Genomic DNA, 17,134 nt, shown 5'->3' with positions numbered 1-17,134 from the left:
ATATAAAATGCCAGCACACGAAAACTAATGTATAGTTCAGGTACAGATTGGTGATTATCTGGGGTGGGGAATAGCAGGGGCAGGCAAGAGTGGCAGGGAGGGATTACAAAAGAACACAAGGAAACTTTTGTGGTGATGGATATATTCACCATCTTGATTGTAGTCATGGCTTCATGGGTGTATGCATGAGTCAAACTCATCAAATTATATACTTTAAATACGTAGAGTTTATTGTATGTCAATTATTCCTCAAGAAGGCTGGGAAAAAGACAGTTTGGGGGCGTGCTATAAAAAAAGGATATATTTTTATCAAATTTGGTAGCCAAACCTTTGTTCATTTTATTAACCTGCATGAAGCATAAGAATAAGAATATCCTCGGGGCGCCTGGGTGGCGCAGTCGGTTAAGCGTCCTACTTCAGCCAGGTCACGATCTCGCGGTCCGTGAGTTCGAGCCCCGCATCGGGCTCTGGGCTGACGGCTCAGAGCCTGGAGCCTGTTTCAGATTCCGTGTCTCCCTCTCTCTCTGACCCTCCCCCGTTCATGTTCTGTCTCTCTCTGTCCCAAAAATAAATAAACGTTGAAAAAAAAAATTAAAAAAAAAAAAAAAAAGAATAAGAATATCCTCTCCCCTGAACATTGACAAACCAAAAGACCTGACAAACTCCTGACACTGGAAGTATAAGTCATCCATCTTTCAGATTGCACATAAATCACTGTTCTTTAGTTATGGTGGCATTTTAATTTTTTTCTATGTTTTATTTATTTTTGAGAGAGAAAGAGTGCATGCACACAGGCACATGAGTGAGCAGGAGAGGGGCAGAGAGGGAGACACAGAATCCAAAACAGGCTCCAGGCTCTGGAGCTGTCAGCACAGAGCCTGACGCGGGGCTTGAACTCATGAACCGCGAGATCATGACCTGAGCCAAAGTTGGAGCTTAACTGACTGAGCCACCCAGATGCCCCAAGTTATGGTGACATTTTAAATATACGTGAGTGTGTCTCATCTTAGTTCAATTTTTTCTTAGGAGAAATGGAATCCTTGATGGATATTTCCATCAAGACAATCATCTAGTCTCATTGAATACAATTTTCAAATCATTTTTTAGGTTATGTGTGGAGGAGAGGTTTAATCATATTTGTAGATTTGTATTGACCTCATATTCAAATGGCAATCATTCCGATCTTCACAAATGTTGAGAACTACTTGTCCTTGCTTCTATATCGTCAGTGTTCTAATCAAATGCTTGACAAATCTCAACAGACCTGTGAATTCTGGCCCACAGAATTCGATTTATTAAGAATGAGTGACACAAGAAATATCTTGTATTTCTAGTGACTTTATAGTCCTGCACTGGAAATAAAAAGCACTGGAAGTATAAATTGTATTTTCTTTCCCTACGTCAGTTGAAAGCCATCACTACTGAGAGGATAAGAGGACACAATAAATGAACAAATTGGCTACACAGATGGTATCAGAAAATTAGATTCATAGTCACAAATATCAAATAGCTGGGAAAAGAGACACACATTCCAGGAATATGAGAAATACTTCTTTGACTCATTAATTGGCAACATGATTAATAAGGCTTGAATGTAAATTGAGGCAAGAAAAACCCACCCACAAAACACTGCGCAAAATGAGATGTTATGGATGACAGCAAGCGTGACAACAAAAAGTACACTGGAAGAGGAGAATCCTGGGCTAGAATCCAGAAATTTAAGGGAAAAAATAAAAAATACTTCCATTATCAGGTATATGCATAGTATGAAAGAATAAAGTTTAATATGAGATGGTAAATATAATCTCAGAAATAGCACTGAGATTTTGTGGCTGGAACTGATAAATGTAAGAGTAGAACCCAAATAGATTTACTACAAGGGGGAAAAAAAACACCAAACAATACATATTAAAGTATAAACTTATGTTTTCAAAGATCAACAGGGGTTGAACAGGAGGAACATTTAGGATAAAGAAAATGAGAATGACGAGGACTCAGTTAGGAGTGTGGTACTGACCGTTAGCCTGAAGTATATACAAATGATGCTTTATTTCATAAAGACACAGTACAGAAGCAAGTTATAGTAGTGAGAGTCTTCAGTTATCCAGCTACCATTAAAGTGCCTTTTCTAAAAGCTGAATATCTGGTGTGGGAAATCAAATAGCTATATCCTGAGTTAGGAGATTATAGGGAACACAGTGCAAAGCAGAACTCTGCTTTCTGGCCTTGCTGAAAACAGTGGGCTGGTCGATATTCAGTTAATGTATATCTAGAGGTTGGGTCCTGACCATGCTCATAAATTCCTTAGACCATGTTATCTATGGAATATCTTATCTTGTTCTCCACTCTGCTTTCTGCATCTGCTCTTTTGTAGTCTTGGGAATGCCTTGTTTTCCTGCATGCTTTCCCTATGCTTTCTATACGTTCTTACTGGCCCACTGATGTATTGCACAACGTTTCCCTGAATGTATGCTTCATAAATATAGGAGCTTGGGAACAGCTTGGAGAGAGTTCCCTTAGTCTCCCTCTCACCTCTCTTGACTTGTGAAGTCTTGAGTAATCCTTTCTGTCTTCCTCAGCTTTGCTGGAGAAAGCTGAAAGCCAAACTCACAATCTGGTACAATCTTTGCTTGCTAAAAATATTGTCCCTCAGGTGGCAGAAGCAACAATGAGGTGAATTACTATTTTAGGCTCAATTCTAGTCAATATGGAGGAACTAGTTGGAAATGTGGATGTGAGAAAAATGCTTGTTTATAATTCTTAAGTGTAGCATAAGAGAACTGTATGTACATTCTGACAGATTCCTTAGGAAAATTCACTTTAGGGAAAACTCAGGTCGAATAGAATACCATATTTGGAGACTCAAATAAATGATATGATAGGAGAAATCTAAAATGTAAAATTTTGACTCCACAATTAAGGACGATAACAGTGAAATAAAGAATTCTATTTCCTAAAGTGGCCAATAGCACCATTCTTCCACTTAAGAAAGGAGAGTCCTGTAAGGATGCGGAGCCATCCACCAAGATGTAACATATACCCTAGGTCAACATCCATAATATGATGTTGTGTCCCCAATAAGTAGAATACATGACTCTGAAAACACATTAGGAGTGATTCAGCTTAGCATTATTTCCTTTGACTTACTTAGACAATGTGTACTTCTCATCTCTGAATTTTAGGCTCAGTGGATCCTAGTTCCCAGGGCAACCCAGCCTCTTTATTTCAAGATTCAGCATTTAAGAAAAATGCCATACTGGCAGGGGTAAGTGACCTTATCACAGGAGGAGGTAGGGCTCCATCGCTGTTACACGATGAGCCAGGGAGGAAAATGTCAGGCAGCTAGGCCATCCAGTAACATATCCCTTCCCAAATTTGATAGTTAATCGATAAGACCAGTGGCAATGATCTAAGTTGACCAGGGACTCAGACAACTCAGAGGTGAGAATCTGGGTTATAATATCTCATCAGCCACCAAGACCAGAAGATATGTTAGTTAAGGATGCGAAACATCTAGAATGGGTAGTCCAGGAAGGAGAGAAGTTGCAACTTGAAGTCTGCTTTAGTGGCAGGAGCTGTTTCATCCTGCCAACCTACCTCTTTTAAAACTTTTCCAGGAGAGAGACCAAACACAAGTCTAGAAGAGCTCAGGGGTGAACTTAGCCTACAAAGCCAGTAGGTTCAGCTGGTGCCGGGGGTAGACTGTAGTGGCTGTTATGGTGTACCACAGGACAAAAGAACTCATTTGCTCCACTGCCAGCAGTGTTGGCTGCCAGTTACTCACCTCTGATTCCCACTATGGATAATACAGGGTATAACAGCCTGGCTCTCTCACCTCAACTTAGCACAACTTTGTAGCACATTCCATAGCTCCCTGTGGGACTAATCCCAGTTGTGACTGGATCACAGTGTGACTCTCCCCCCTTGCACAGACCTGCTTCTCTCACTCCCCATACAGGTCTGATTCCTGAGAGCACTCCCCACTAAGCCCCCTGCATGCACATCTCCTTCTCAGAGGCTGTTCTCCAGGGTGCCCAGCCTAAGACATTAGGGTACAGAAGGATTTCTTAAGCTACAGAGAGTACTAATGATACATGAAGAGTGATAAATGTGACCACATTAAAATCGAGAAACTCTGCTCATCAAGACACCATTAAAAGCAAACGGGAAGCGATATTTTCATATAAATGTAACTGACAAAGGACTTATATCCAGATATTTTACAAATCCAGTATCAATCAGAGAAGACAAATCCAATAAATAAAAACACATAGAAGGCACAGCCACTTTGCAAAAGATATCAAAATGTTTCATAAAAATATGAAAAAATGGCCAATTTCATCTAGAGTAAAGGAAATGGAAATTAAACCACAATGAGAGATTATTCCACACTTATTAGAACTACATATATTAAAAAGACACCAAATATTGGTGAGAATGTCAAGCAGGGGTACCCTCATATATTGCTGGAGGGAATGCAAATGATATAAATACCTTGGAAATTATCTACACTGGCATCATGCTCTTCCAGCTCAAGGCAGAATGGACTTGATGTTTCAGTCTGTTCCTTGGTCCTCGACAAGGGCTTGGACTTTACCTCTCCTTTACATCTCCCAGATGCAAAGCCTTTGGCTCACTCTCCAGACTGTGAAAACTTCTTGCAACTATAGAAATCTCAACCAGGGCCACCCAGGAAGGAATACTGGATCACTGAGACCCCAATCTACTTCCTAGACCACTCCTTCCCCATAACTTGATGATTCTTGATCTACCTCATAACTAGATTTGCTCATCGCTACTTTATCTTTGAACAAGTATTCTCTCTCTTAAAGCACTTCATCTTTTCCTTACATTTTAGTTATAGGTGGGGTTTTTTTTCTGTCCTCAGTCACTCCATTTACAGATCTCTTGTTGCTAGACCATTGTTTCAATCCCTGTGTTACCTAGGAAAATGCCTTGCATATGGAAGTCACACAATAAATATTCATTGAACTGAGTTATTGTGTATTTTCCAAAATATTTACCATTCATCCTGGATTTGTGTCATTTGCACATCTGGTAACATTGTTGAGTTTTACTTGAATATTTGGATAAATATTGGTTATTAATTCCATGGGCTGATGTTCATAAAAACAGAATTAATTTCTATCAAAACTGAAAAAAAAGAGTTTAAGACGCAAACTCTCACTATGAGACCTTCCCAGATGGAGCTGTAGGGAAATCTGTTGGGAGGCTGTTATAGACTATTTCATCCATGTATGAAAGCGTACTGGGACACTTTCAAAAGGAAAAGTCACGTGGATAATTTATTTGCACGTTTTAGTCTTCATTAGTGATCATCAGGTGGGGTCATGCACAGAGAGCCTGGTGCTACTAAATGTTGGTTCTATCTCAAATTCCCTGAATCCACAGGCATGGGACACCTTTACAAGAATTTGGGCACCTTAGGAGAAAAAAAATCTAAGTCAGGAGAAGCTGGGCTGGGGCCCCTCACACAGCTTCATAGTATTGTCCCTTCAAGTTGCTTTCCCAGTTCCTATCTCTACATATTCTAGTGGAATCTATACAGGGCAGAGGTCCGGGGAGACAGTGTTAGCAGTCCTTACTTTAGCTTTCCATGTCTGCTCCCACCCATCTCCCCCCGAAGACATGCCTACATCTTTCCCTGGCACCCTCCTGCCCTAACTTCTGTGTTAAGAGTGAACAGGATTCTAGGGAAGAAAAGATGCTGACTGACTTGACCACATACACAGAACACATATGAATTTCAGCTAAAGAGTTACCTCAGCCTGCCATTCGCCTTCTACTTCTTATAAAATAAAGGGTTTGAAAAGAATCTCAGGTATGCCAAGTAGAGAAGACTAGATTTTGGCATCCAACTTTGCCTTTAGGACTAAGACTGATTCTGAAGGTAAATGTAATTGGGAACTTTTATTTCAGGGTGGCTGACTTGGGCACAGGTCGTTCCAGCCTCTGCCTCACCAGTCCTGGGGAGATGATCAGGGAATTATCAGTCACATAGCTTGGAACAGGAAGCCATGACTCTGCTTTATCTGAGATACTCCATTCTTCCCATTCCTCATCTCCTCCTGCAGCCCCAACAAACCTTCCACACAAATGTGGTGTATTTTTCTTCACATTAGAGTTTCTGATTTTGTGAGATCTGCCACGAAACTCCATCTATTACTTTACAGCTGGTAATATTTCTGATCACAACTGTAGTTGCTGCATGCATGGTCTTCATTTCTTAGTATCTTTCTTAAGTCGTGTTGTCTAATCAGTGCATGTCTTATTTTCTGAAGTGAAATATAACTCTTTTTGGGGAAATGACACACAACTGCTTTTGAATGTCCATAACCTATAGCAGTTAATGTTACTAGACACATAGTGGGTACTTAATTGTACTTATTGTAGGCACAGCACTCTCAGCTCCACTAAGTTTCAGGAGAGAGAGAGAGAGAAAGGGAGAGAGAGAGAGAGAGAGTGAGGGAGAGAAAGAGATCCATCCTGTATAAACACACATACATACTCACACACATCCTGTATACTTTCAGGATTCCTAAATACTTTCATAAATAGAAAGAGACAAAGCAAGTCATAGAGGGGTGTCTGGGTGGCTAAGTCAGTTAAACATCCCACTCTTGATTTTGGCTCAGGTTATTATCTCATGGTTTGTGAGATTGAACCCTGCACTGGGCTCTGGGCTGACAGCATGGAGCCTGCTTGGGATTCTCTCTCTCTCTCCCTCTCTCTCTCTCTGCCCCTATCCTTCTTGTGCGCTCTCTCTCTCTCTCTCTCTCTCTCTCTCTCTCTCTCAAAATAAATAAATAAACTGTTTTCTAAAAAGAAAGTCATAGTTAGGAATATGCAGTTTCATTGATATATGTTCTTAAGAGGCAATATAGTATAGGGATTAGAACATAGGATCTGGACCCAAAGTATGTTGGTTAAAATCCAAGCTCTGTTCCCTAGGATTGTAAGTTTGGGGCAATTTTTTCTCTATATATACCTGTTTTATCATCTGTAAATGGGGTTAAATGGTGTATCTTTTGTAAAGTTTTGAATATTAAATTAGAAAACACATGTGTTGTAAGGCACTTAAGATAGTTCACGTGTTAAGTGATCAGAAAGCATTAACTGTTATTATTGTATTCATTTATATCACCATACCCTCTGATGCTCACAAACGTAGACGTCCCCTTTTACAAACACACTCATTAATTTGAAAGCATCAGCCAAATACCCATTACATACTAGATAATATTCTGGAAATACAGAGCTGAACAAGACATTCTCTCTTTCATAATGAATTTCACAATCTTGTGGGGAAGATTGCAGAGAAACCGTGATTACAATATAGTGTGATAAGGGCTACAATAGAGTCAAGTAAAAGGGGCTATGTGGGCACGCAAGAGGGCTAAGTTGTGGTGGCTGGGAGATGGGGTTCTGAGGGGCAGCGTCCTTGACCTGAGTCTTGAAGGTTCAGTAGAGGTTTAGCCAGCTAGCTGAACAAACCAGAAGAAAGGGTATTCCAGATAGAGGACAGCATGTTCACAGGCACAGAGATGGGAGAGTTGTTCGAGGAATTCAGGTAGTTATGTGTTGCACAGAGAGGGAGAGAGGTGGAAGATGGTGGTAGATTCTGCTGGACAGATGGGTCTTGACTGAACTGTAAAAGCTCAGTGTGCAAGGTAAGGAATGTGGATTCTACCCTATAATGGATAGGGAGCCATTGCAATAATTAAGCAGAGGAGCGATGTGATCATATTTGGGTTTGAAGAAGATCCTGACAGCCCCAGTTTGAATAATTGGAGGGGACAAAATTGGAAGAATAGCCTAACAAATGAAGAACCCAAACTAAGCAGTGACAAAGGAGACCAAGAGGAAGGTGTCAAGTGAACAAATATTTCTGAGATAAATTCAACAGCAATCATTTGGAAGAAATGTGGACAAAGAGAGAAACAAGGATAGAGGGCAGAATGAAGGAATGTACTCAGATTTCTGGCTTGGGTGGCTCAGAGTGGTAGTGTTATTTTCTAGGAGTGTAAGTATTTGGAGGGGGAGGTAGAGATGGATAGTGTAGTTTTGTTATATTGAGTTAGAGGTGTTTATGAAAGATGGAGTACATACTTAACTGTACAACACAATTATCCAAGGAGCTTGTTAAATGCAAAGATTCAGCTTCTACCCTTAAAGAACCTGATTCGGTAGGTCAGAGGTGAGGACTAAGGATTAGCATTTCTTAAAAAAAAAAAAAAAAAAAAAAATTCGGCTCTTCCTTAGGCGGCAGCCATGGCGGGTCAAGAGGATCCGGTGCAGCGGGAGATTCAGCAGGACTGGGCGAACCGGAAGTACATTGAGGTCATCACCAGCAGCATCAAGAAAATGGCGGACTTTCTCAACTCGTTCGATATGTCTTATCATTCAAGACTTTCAACACTAAACGAGAAATTGACAGCCCTTGAACGAGAATAGAGTACATTGAAGCACAGGTCACAAAAGGTGAGACCCTCACCTAGAACTGTGCCATGCTACTGCTGGGAAGTTGCTTTACAGAACACAGGCCTACGTGGGAAAGGCCCCAGCAGCCTCAGTTCCTTCCTCTCTCCTTAAAGAGCAACAGGGCTTATTCTTGTTTTTCTTTTTTCAAAAGCATGGCCTTTGGGCTCTGCCATGTACATCGGTGTTTGATGTGGCATGTGGGAAGACGTCCAGGGAAACTCTCGGAAACAACATTAGGCATTTTTACCTTTTAAGTAACATTTTGTAGAACTGTTTGTCAATGTATTTGAGGCGTGCAGAGCCAGACGCCTGGGACTCTTTGTTAAGGTCCTCCCCACCTCCTTTTCTCTCTCTCTCTCTCTCTCTCACACACACACACACACACACACACGCAACACACACACATACTTTCCTTACAGCTCTCATTGCCTCTGCATTGGTTCTATAAACAGTCTTTGTCTCCTTTCCACCTTTGGTGGGGGGGTGGGAGGCAGTCCTGTCTGAGACACTTATGCCCAGGCAAGGTGGCCACAAGAGAATGTTGTTGGTAACCCACCAGTTTCTTGTCCTTTTGGGGAGGTCAAGGCTAGGCCCCCACTTGACTTGAAGGGACATTTTCATAATTTTCTGCCACTTGGGGTGTCTTTGCCTCTCATATTTCTCTAATAAACTCCTCAACTTAAAAAAAAAAAATTCCCAAGTGGTTCTGATGTAGCGAGTCCAGGCTATATGAGTATATGTATAACAAAGAACAAAACAAAACAAAAAACAAAAACCAGGAAATAAAATTTCAGGAGTCTCTGCATATATGTGATTGGAGCCAAGATTATGAACAAAGTCATATATAGACAATGGGCAAAGTGAGAAGAGGAAGGGGCCAATGACTAAGACTGTTATAATTGTTTCAACAGTGATTTTCCTTTACATTACCAAAATCAGTGGAACTGGGCAATTGCAGCGGATACAAGTATTAACTCCTCTTGGTACGTGTAGTTTATTTTTCTTTCTCTGCCTTCCATTCCCCATGCTGCCCCCAGAGTTATCTTCCAAAAGCACTGATCTCATGATGCTTTTCCTCTGTTTCTAAACTTCACATAATTCCTCCTTTTATACAGTGAAGTTTCAACTCCTTGGCATGGTATGCAAGGTCCTTTATAATCTAGTCTCAACCTGCATTTCCAGAGCCAGATGCCGTTGTCTCCACCGTTAATTCCATGTGCCAGCCACTACGGGCTTGGCCTCTGCCGGACACATCATATATCTTTGTGCCTCTATACTTCCTCTTCTGCCTAAGATGTGCTGCCTCAGCTCTGTCTCTCTGCCTCTTAACTCACAGTTAGCTTTACAGAGGTTATTCATACGTGATCACACAAATCCAGTGGCATTTCTACACGTACCACTGGTTCATTCTGGTAATCAGCATTAAATTTGAATTGCAATGAAGAAAGCAGAACTATTTTTCTCATAAGTAGAAACTGTGTTTTAATGGAAGCCTACTCAATCTTGAAGGTCAAATTTAACTATTTTTATGTGTTTTCAGAGAGATACTGTTTATAGTTCTGGGGTAGAATTTACTCTTATCGTCATTATTCTATAATTAACTATTAAAGAGTCAGCCTCCTCTATTTGATTTTTAATTCCTAGACAGCACAGACACTGTTCTCTTCATATTTGAAACTTCTATAGCCTAGTGCTTCATACATGGCAGGTTTTCACTAAATGCTTGTTAGACTGAACTAGAAATCCTCAAATACAAGTTTTAAAAACCCCATAAGTGATAAACTCAGAAATATCACGTGCCTCAGTCCAGTCTACTAGTCAAAATTTAGCTAAATTTCAGCCAAAGAAGCAGAAAAGTCCCATTTTCTAATTCAAGATAATTTTAAATTATAAACTGATATAATTTTAACCTCCGGATCATTACTCAGGACACCAAGTAGTACTTCTTGGAGGTGACTTTCATTATTATAAAAAGGAAATCAATGAGCTCCATTCAAAACAAATGAAAGATCATGCTCCAGGGAAGTTTCAAAACAATAAAAATAAAAAAGAGAGAGATTTACCAGTTTAGGTTCTGAGTAGGTGCCAAGACCGATGATAGGAATGCTGTTTCCATCACTTAGGGGTATACGGTGATTTGCAGCACTGAGGTTCATCCTGGAGAGAGTCTGGGTTTCACGTTTTTCAGAGTAATTCTGGACACTACTGGGAAAGTCTTTTTGTAAGGATATTTTAGGGCCTATTTAATGAAAGAAAGGAGAGTCAGAGGGAGGAGCAGTGGGAGGGAAGAGAGATTAGCAGATCTATTTCTCAACCTGTTTTTTTTTTTTTTTTTTCCCCAGGTTGTTTTGAAAATCTGGAGATTGTCCTTTGAACTTTATCAGAGGCATGTAAATAACATAACCCATTGAGCGCTAATGCTTACTTCTCTACAAAGAAAAGAGGCAAAAGCCAAAAAGAAACAAGTCTGGTTGGCTTCTGTCAGTTAGGATGGTTTTGTGGGCAAGTGACAGGCCTGTCTCAAATTCTCCTAAACTATAAAAGACATTTATTGGTTTATATTTCTGAAAGCTTCAACATTAGGGCCAGCTTCAGGTGAGACTACAGCAGTTTCCCAGGATTTGCCTGGAAATTCTGATGCAGCAGGACTTGGAAAGGTTTTAAGATTGTATCACCTAGTTAAGTTTGGGAAACTGTGGGCCAGAGGAAAAACTGGTCTTTTCACCAGTCTATCTCTCTGTCTCTTCATTCTCTCAGTCTCTCCTTATTGTTAAAAGATGGTGACCCGTCCTTGGAGTGACGTGGTTCCAGAGACAGACTCAACAAAAGAGAGATTTTTACTTATGCCATCACTCACACAGTAACCTAGAAAAGGTCTTTTTGGTCTCCACTACCTTTCTTGCTTCATGGATCTATCACTAAACTAATCATGATGGTCAAAGGACATAAAAGATTGATCACCCTCAGATAATTAGAAGCCATTTCTTTCTTTTTTTTTTTTTTTAAATTTATTTATTTCTTTTGAGAGAGAGAGAGAGAGAGACAGACAGACAGGGGAGGGGTAGAGAGAAAGGGAGAGAGAGAATCCCAAGCAGGTTCCATGCTGTCAGTGCAGAGCCTGATCCCATGAACTGTGACATCATGACCTGAGCTGAAATCAAGAGTGGGACGCTTAACCTACTGAGCCACCCAGGTGCCCCAGAAGTAATTTCTGAATGGGGAGTTGGAGTTAATCTCACCTGGGCAGAATCTGGAGATTGTTAAGAAAAAGGAAAGAAATAGCAGTTAGGGAAACAACTAACAAATGTTTATTATAGTCTTCCTCCAGAGGATTGTGCTGTGTATAAAATGTGAGCCTTGGGCATTTCGAAGATAACTAACTGTGTTCAGGCTGGTAAAAGTGTGCTGAAGTTTGCCTATAACTCATTTGCCCTCTCTCCCAGACTTCCTTTCTTGCTTACATACACATGATCAGCCAGGGAATTTCAAGTAGGTTGGGGCAGCATGGAACACGGGCAATATTGGTCTTCAGTATCATTGGTAAATTGATCCAACAAATACTTATTGTACACCTTTGGGTGCTAAGACGTTGGTTTGCATATGTTGCTCTATATTTATTATTACTGACTTTTTTGGTCTTTAGCCCAGTGAACACTTTGGATATTTAAATTCATGATTTTCATCGAATTTGGGACGTTTGGGGGCATTAGTTTTTCAAACATCCTTTTAGTTTCTTCCTCTCCTCTCCTTCGGGGCCTTCTGTTGTGTATATGTTGGTATACTTGATGGTATCTCATAGGTGTCTTGAGCTTGGTTTATTTATTTTTGTCATTCTTTTCTCTTTTTTCGTCTTAAACTAGATGATCTCAATGGGTCTATCTTCAGGTACCCCGACTCTTCTGCCTGCTCAAATCTGTAGTTGAAACCCTTGAGTTATTTTTCATTTCAATTATTGTGTTTTTAATCTCTAGAATTTGTTTGGTTCATTTTTACGATTTCTATTTCTTTACTGATGTTCTCTACATGGTGAAATGTTGTTCTCCTGGATCCTTTGGTTCTTTCCCCATGATTTTCTTTCACTCTTTAAGCATATCTAAGAGAATCGAGTTAATGTCTTTGTCTAGTAAGTCCAATGCTCTGTGTCCTCATGGACACTCACAATTCCTTTTTTTTCCCCTGTGAGCAAGCCATATTTTCTTGTTCTTTGCATGTTCTGTAATTTTTTTTGTTGAAAACTGGGAGTGTTGAATATCACAATGTGACAGTTCTGGAAATCAGATACTTCCCCCTCCTCTGGTTCGTTGGTGCTGCTTGCTTATGAGTTGTTAATGTTTGCTTATTTACTAACTTCTCTGAACGATTGAGTCCCTGCCATTTGTTATGTGAAAAGTGTGTTCAACTAATTTAGCAGTCATGGTCACTTGGTGTTTTGACAGAGTTTTCTTCACTGCTCGGAGCAAAAAACCAAAAAATTCTGTCTTTGTAGATTGGCTCCTTTGGGGCATGACTTCAATGCTTACCCATGCTGCTTATGATGCTGCCATAGCCTTTGTTTCCAGCTTGCACAGAGCCTGAAGGCCAGTCAGAGGTGAAAACTGAGGGTCTTGTCAGGCCTCTTTGACCATACGCTCAGCCCTGACAGTATGTGTGGCCTTCTTGATTAACCAGCCCTGCAACTCCCTACCCTCACATATCTCCCTTCCCAACTTCTTCTTTGCCAGGATTTTCAGTCTATTGGTTGTCCCAACTAACCCTAGGCTTCCACAGCCAAAACTTCTGTGCTTAAATGCATGCAGCAAAAACTTGAGCAGCCATCTTTGCCCTAGGAATGCTTTGAGTTAGGCAAAATAAAGGCAAGCCTTTGTGTGTTCCTTCAGGGAGCCACCGGACAGTCTGGGACCACAGTGATGATTCTTTGAGACTAACAGCGCCATTGCGCTCTGTGGCACCAGCATCCTGCACCAGGAGTGTGGGCACAGTCCTCATGGCTGCCATGGATCAGATGTGGGGGGATGGTGGGCAGGCCATTTAAACCACACAGTCCTCTCTCTTACTGCAAAAGCAGCAGCTGCTTTCTTCACTAAGCTTTCCCCTGGTTGTTTCAAGTTCTTGACTGGACTCCAGACTTCTGCAAAAAATGAGACTGTTTTTGCCAGCTGATTCGTTGTTTTTATAAAAGCACAGAGACCTGGAATCCCCTACTCTGCTACTTTCCTCTTTTCATTAAAAAAAAAAAAATGTTTATTTATTTTTGAGAGAGAGAAGGCAAATGGAGCAAGGGGTCTGGAAGATCCGAATCTGTGGTGACAGCAGAGAGCCCAATGTGGGGCTTGAGCTCACAAATCATGAGACCATGACCTGAGTTGAAGTTAGATGCTCAACTAACTGAGCCACCCAGATGCCCCACCTCTTTTCATTTTTTAAAAAAAAAATTTATTTGTTTTGTGATTGGATTATTTCTATTGACTTATATTCAACTTTTTCCTCTGTTTTCTTTCCTCCATTCTGCTACTGAGTGCATACAGTAAGTCCTTTGTTCTTTTTTTCTTAGACTTTATTTTTAGGGAAGTTTTAGGTCATAGCAAAGTTGAGCAGTGTGTACAGAGAGTTCCCATCCCCTGCCCTCACACATGCCCTGACTTCCCCCACTATCGACATCCCCCCACCAGAGTGGTACATTTGTTACAATTGATGTACCTGTTTGACCTATTACTATCCACCAAAGTCCATAGTTTGCATTAAGGTCACTGTTCACATGGTATTTTCTATGGATTTTGGAAGATGTTATAATGCCATGTATCTACCACACTAGTATCGTCCAGAATAGTTTGCCCTAAAGTTCCTGTGTTCTGCTTATTTATCCCTCTCTCCCTCCTAATCCCTGGCAACCACTCATCTTTTTACTGTCTCCAAAGTTTTGTCTTTTTTCAGAATACCATATAGGTAGACTCATACAGATTTTCAAATTGGCTTCTTTCACTTAGTAAAATGCACATAATGTTGCTCTATGCCTTTCCATGGCTTGGTAGCTCTTTTTCTTTTTTTTTTTTTTTTTTTTTTTTTAGTGGTGAATTATAGTACATTGTCTGGATGTACCATAGTTTTCTCTGTCTGCACCCTGCTGTCCACCTTCTGATTGGTGGGGCAGCGGTGGCGGGGGGGCGGGGGGGCAGGGAGAGGTATTGAGAGACCCCAATAGTACATGAGTTCTGCTCTTCTTTCTCCATCTGCTACTGTTTCTTTTTCAGACTCCTGAAATAACCTTCTTATACATATATTTCATGTTTTATAGTGGTATTCACTGGGAGAGGCATCCTACCCGGAACTAGAACCCTCACATATTTCTTAAAATAATTTTAAGTTTTTTACACATATTGACCAAATTGAGGTGAATTTAAATTTTAGATTGCTTTTTTGTGTGAGAAATTTCTGAAGTTAGTCTTTATATATTGATACTTTCAAAATAAATTGACCTGACATAAAACAATTCTTATTTTTATTCAATAAAAGGCTTGCGTATGAATTATTACTCTCTTTGCTGATATAAATTCACAAATAATTTTAATTATGACAATAATGAGATTAGTTTTGAGTATTTACTGTGCACTTTTATGTATTGTCTCATTTAATTTTCACAACATAGCTTCTTATTAGAGCTAGCATAAGTGACTGCTACTTTTTCTCTAATGGCAACTCTAACCATGCTCTGTTCCTTCTGCCTCCTAGTTAAAAATTATTACAATACCCCAATAACAGTATTTCTCCTGCTATATGAAGGTACACATAAACACAAATACCTACATCCTCAAACCTTCTCCCAAATCACCTAACATAAGCCCGATTTCTATTACAAGCCCTTTTCTCTCTCCCTCTTTTAAAATTTCTTTTCTTTTTTTTTTTAACTTTATTTATTTTGAGAGAGACAGAGACAGCGCAAGTGGGGGAGGTCAGAGAGAGGGAGAGAGAGAATCCCAAGCAGGCTCCCTGTTGCTACCACAGAGCCTGATGCAGGGCTCGAACCTACAAAGCCCTGAGATCATGACTGAGCCAAAATCAAGAGTTGGACACTCAACCGACTGAACCAACCAGGCACCCCCAAATTTTTTCTTTTTTAATGTTTATTTATTTTTGAGAGAGAGAGAGAGAGTGCAAGCAGGGGAGGGGCAGAGAGAGAGGGAGACACAGAATCTGAAGCAGGCTCCAGGCTCTAAGCTGTCAGCACAGAGCCCGACGCAGGGCTGGCACTGAGCCGAAGTCAGCTTAAAGGACTGAGCCACCCAGGCACCCCTCTCTCTCCCTCTTAACAAGGCATCCCATGCATCCCCACAGACTGCAGTCTTCTTGCTGCAGAAAGCTTATAAAACTAACTTCATTTGTTTACAGGTAAGTCCTTACTACTGGTCATTTAGATAAATTTTTAAATAGTCTTCCAAATCTTTTTTGTAACTTAAAACCTCAGAGCTTTGCTAAGCTAAATAATTGAATTTCAGTAAATACCTGGATAATTTTCTAAACAGGACAAAATACTACAACATTAAGTATTACAAATAGGTTTGTCTACTATTGACTTTGTATTACAGAGAAAAGATATTTGGATGTGTTAGTGCTACACTGGAAAATTGAAAAAGGCAATGCTTCTAGAAATTATAAAATATCTTCACAAACTTGCAAATCTAAAGAATAATGGTATAACAGGCAGTTTCCTACTGTTTCTTACTTTTCACTAGAAAGAAGGTTTCTAAGGATTAAGGAGTCTAATTAATATATGTAATTAAAGCTACTAGAAATAATAAGGGCAACATCTCTGTATGCCAGGAAATTAGGTTATGTTTCCAGTAAGGGAAGGTCTGAGAAATGCAGATAACACTTTTTTTTTTGTGGAGGGAAAAGAAAAAAATATTGTCCTAAGTGAGGCTGGTTGTTTATAGAGGAAAAACATAGGACAAAATTGTAATGCTAAAAAAAAGAGAGTTATAGAAGGTTTGCAGAAAAAGAAATCCTAGGAAAATAGTTTTAGGTATAATCAAGCTAAGATTAAAATAAATTTAATGATAAATGAGCTTTAATGTAAAAAGTACACTGATGGAACTTGTTTGGTTTTTCTTGTATTAAACCAAAATTTTCTTAGATAACAGGTCTGTTCTTAATAAGAAATTATAAACAAAGTTTCTTTACTGTTAGTGTAATCTGTCTGAGAAAGAAAGATTCTGTTTTTGTCTTTATCGCATTTTGGCTACTCAGAAAAACTAAATTTTTATTCAAGGAGAGCTAAGGTTTTTGCAGGTACAATCTACATTTGTTCTTGAAACCTTTTTGTTACTTTGGTTAAATAGATAATTATTCTTTTGCAAATTTTTGTGATCCTATTTTAACCAAATGGTCCAGGCCTCCTTATATTTTTGACAAAATTCCCAAAATTGAATTCTAAATGAAGTCTTTTTTACCTGGAATATTGTAGAGGACTTGTTAAAGTCATTAGGCTTATTTGCTGTGTAAATTACATGGGAAGCATTGTCAAATTAAGTAATACTAAGCCTTCTTTATATTGTATTTGCAAGACTGTGGCACATGTGGATGAAGTCCACATTCTGCTTCTGCAAAAATAGCCCCTCGTTGCCAGACTTTTGCCATC

At 39.8% G+C, this 17,134-nt stretch overlaps 1 protein-coding gene and 1 pseudogene across 2 annotated transcripts in view; one reads left to right on the top strand and one right to left on the bottom strand.

Annotated features, from left to right (window-relative positions):
• AKR1D1 (aldo-keto reductase family 1 member D1) overlaps positions 1-17,134 on the bottom strand; it is a 92,342-nt gene that overhangs the window by 31,656 nt on the left and 43,552 nt on the right. The window contains exon 1 of one of the 2 annotated variants that reach the window (XM_045495808.1): positions 10,566-10,776. The exons of the other annotated variant lie outside the window; for it this stretch is intronic. Coding sequence (XP_045351764.1) covers positions 10,566-10,658 — 93 coding nt within the window. The 5' untranslated portion in view covers positions 10,659-10,776. Of the gene's footprint in view, positions 1-10,565; positions 10,777-17,134 lie in introns of those variants that run through there. 2 annotated transcript variants of the gene reach the window in all.
• LOC123606932 lies at positions 8,197-9,180 on the top strand (annotated as a pseudogene).

Source organism: Leopardus geoffroyi, chromosome A2 (genome assembly GCF_018350155.1).
Source record: "Leopardus geoffroyi isolate Oge1 chromosome A2, O.geoffroyi_Oge1_pat1.0, whole genome shotgun sequence".
Taxonomy (NCBI): Eukaryota; Metazoa; Chordata; class Mammalia; order Carnivora; family Felidae; genus Leopardus; species Leopardus geoffroyi.
This window is presented reverse-complemented; position numbering and strand designations above follow the sequence as displayed.